At 57.3% G+C, this 253-nt stretch overlaps 1 protein-coding gene across 1 annotated transcript in view; it reads left to right on the plus strand.

The window, feature by feature from the left end:
- EMH_0048180 (uncharacterized protein) overlaps window positions 1-253 on the plus strand; it is a gene marked incomplete at both ends in the record, with an annotated part of 6,373 nt that overhangs the window by 2,924 nt on the left and 3,196 nt on the right. Inside the window, one exon of the mRNA XM_013496372.1 lies at window positions 21-234. Within this exon, the coding sequence (XP_013351826.1) occupies window positions 21-234 (214 nt within the window). The remainder of the gene's footprint in view (window positions 1-20; window positions 235-253) is intronic.

The following is a 253-nucleotide window of genomic DNA, read 5'->3' on the forward strand; positions in this document are numbered from 1 at the left end:
CTGCTGCTGCCACGCATCAGCATACCCCCATATACAAAAGAACAGCAGCAGCAGCAGCAGCAGCAGCAGCAGCAGCAGGAAAAACAAACCACAGACAAACAAACCAGGCTGCTAAAGCAGCACAAGCAGCAGCAGCAGCAGCAGCAGGAGCAGCAGGAGGATGAGGAGGAGGAGCACCAAGACCAGCAGCAGCAGCAGCAGCAGCAGCAGCAGCAGCAGCAGCAGCAGCAGGATGTGAGCCCAGAAGAAGAAG

The sequence above is a fragment of the Eimeria mitis genome, genomic scaffold, assembly GCF_000499745.2.
Source record: "Eimeria mitis Houghton genomic scaffold, Emh_scaff2069, whole genome shotgun sequence".
Classification (NCBI taxonomy): domain Eukaryota; phylum Apicomplexa; class Conoidasida; order Eucoccidiorida; family Eimeriidae; genus Eimeria; species Eimeria mitis.